Source organism: Watersipora subatra, chromosome 6 (genome assembly GCF_963576615.1).
Source record: "Watersipora subatra chromosome 6, tzWatSuba1.1, whole genome shotgun sequence".
Lineage (NCBI taxonomy): Eukaryota > Metazoa > Bryozoa > Gymnolaemata > Cheilostomatida > Watersiporidae > Watersipora > Watersipora subatra.
In genome coordinates this window covers 42284110-42286285 of record NC_088713.1, presented here as the reverse complement: position 1 = coordinate 42286285, position 2176 = coordinate 42284110, and the positions used below count along the sequence as shown (strand labels likewise).

General features: G+C 33.2%; 1 protein-coding gene across 1 annotated transcript; it reads left to right on the top strand.

Annotated features, from left to right (window-relative positions):
• Positions 1-765: 765 nt before the first annotated feature.
• Positions 766-1888, top strand: LOC137398274 (magnesium-dependent phosphatase 1-like; the record flags this gene model as incomplete). The annotated part of the gene is made up of 2 exons (XM_068084382.1): positions 766-941; positions 1774-1888. Coding segments are annotated over 2 exons (291 nt in total), but the record flags the coding sequence as incomplete, so codon positions are not given.
• Between the last annotated feature and the right edge of the window lie 288 nt (positions 1889-2176).

The window sequence follows — 2176 nt, the reverse complement described above, 5'->3', positions numbered from 1 at the left end:
TAATGCATAGCTGTGAAGTCCTTACCACTTGTACCACACCACTAATGTAATTCCATTTATATCCAGAGAAAAATTAGGGTAAGTGCAATGCATTTAATATCTGACCATTCTGGATACTTGCGCACTAGTGTGCGATCTCAAATTTTTTTCCATGAACTATCTGTTGCAGGAGGTAGTTTCGACAATGCCTGTCTTATGATTTGGGCCTCATTATTGACTTTAATGCACCTCTGTTTTCTACCTTCTCTTGCAATCTAGTTTAGTTCCCTAAAGTCGTGTTATGCTTAAATGGGAAGGATAATTGCTACAATAAAACTTACAAATATAATATGACCATATAACCACTGTGAACAATGAATTTAAATGAATTGCAAAAAATGTGTGCCAATTGGAATGACTAAGATCTTGTGGTGCAAGCTCAAATGCTCAGGTATTTGTAATGAGACCTTGAGTAGACATTACCAACTATTTGGGTTGATAGTTTTGAGAACACAGTTTTTAGGAAAATGTCTATATAAATTTATTATTACAATCTATTATAATTTAAAAGTCACAATGGTAAATGTTGTATATGTTGATTGGCGAGTAGTAAAACATGCTTGACGGACAGGTGTTCACAATTTTGATCTTGCGCATTAAACAACTTGCAGATTACCTTTGTGTCATAAAACATAGTAAGTAAGAATGTGAACAAATCACATCACTTGGATTTATTGCAAGAAATATGGAACTTTTTTAGATGGAAGAAACTAAAAAACAAATTATTACCCCGATTCCCCACTCATACTCCAAACCCTTTCTAGTGAAAGATATGAGCTGGCTGTTGCCTCTAGATCAGACACTCCAGACTGTGTCAGATCCATTCTGAAACTCCTTGGTTGGGAAAAGTATTTTAGTTACACACAAATATATCCTGGAACTAAGACGGTGCACCTGGAGCAGTAAGTCAATTATATTTCTCGACGTGCTGAATGTATAGCTAATGTTTCTCTAAAACTTCATATGGCTGGCTGAACAAACAGAAGAAATGCTTTGTTTTTAGCGTACACATCTTTTTTAACTATATTAGCACTTTTCTGTTAAGTTGCTCGCAGTATGTATTGGTCATTGTAATATATGAGGGTTAAAAGTTCAGAACATGGATGTGTATATTAGTTTCAACTGAATAAACAACAACTGAACACAAGATAGTAACACAAATGCAAGATAATGACAGGATAAAAGAATATACATGTAGCTACACAATATAATACATGATAATGACTTCAGCATTAATCATCACAGAAATATGTAAAATATAGTTTACAATACAAGTTTATTAGTTTAATTAGTTTAGTTATTAGTTTAGCTTACAATAGTTTATATACTTTACAATACTCTTTGTGATGGTCTTTGACTCCCTGATATATTTGTAACTTTTGTGTTTGTATGAACTGTGTTATACATGTAACTCGACAGAACTTTTTTGGTAGGAACTAACTCTATATTGGCAGTTTCACATGTGACACATGTGGTAGTAGTACAGATTGGCTTGACTATATGTGACTCAAACTTTGTTAGTACATCGTGATATGCTGATGTGTGATTTTTATTTTGGTACTACATAGTAATATATATCCATGTGACTCACATTTTGGTAGTAAAGATTGGTATGTTTACATCTGACTCAAGATTTGGTAGTGCATATTGACATATTCACATGTGATTTCTACACAATGTTTCAATTACCTAATATACTTGCAAAATGGGTAACATGTTACATGTACTTGTGAGGTGGCAGACTGATAAAGCTGTCCGTTGGAGATTTCAATACTATGCTTATTTTGATGATGAAATGAGAAATATATCAGACATGAGTAACTTAGGTAAGTTAACTGTGCAAGAGTAGATAACCCTGATAACCCTTAACTAGCAAACATGTTGACCAATAAAGTATGTAAGCTTGATTAGCGACCTTTTGTTTAACTCTGAAATTCAGTTTCATTGAGGCCAACATTTCTCTGTTTTTCTCACTTTTAAGACAAATTTTGAAACCATTTTTACAATAACCATGCGTGAAGCCATTTATTCAAGGCAGCTGCTTCTAGTGAATAAATTGTAGATTGTTTTCGACTTTCAGTGCAAGTATCATAGATTGAAAAACATTTATATCGGAAATAAAACTTAACATTGCCAA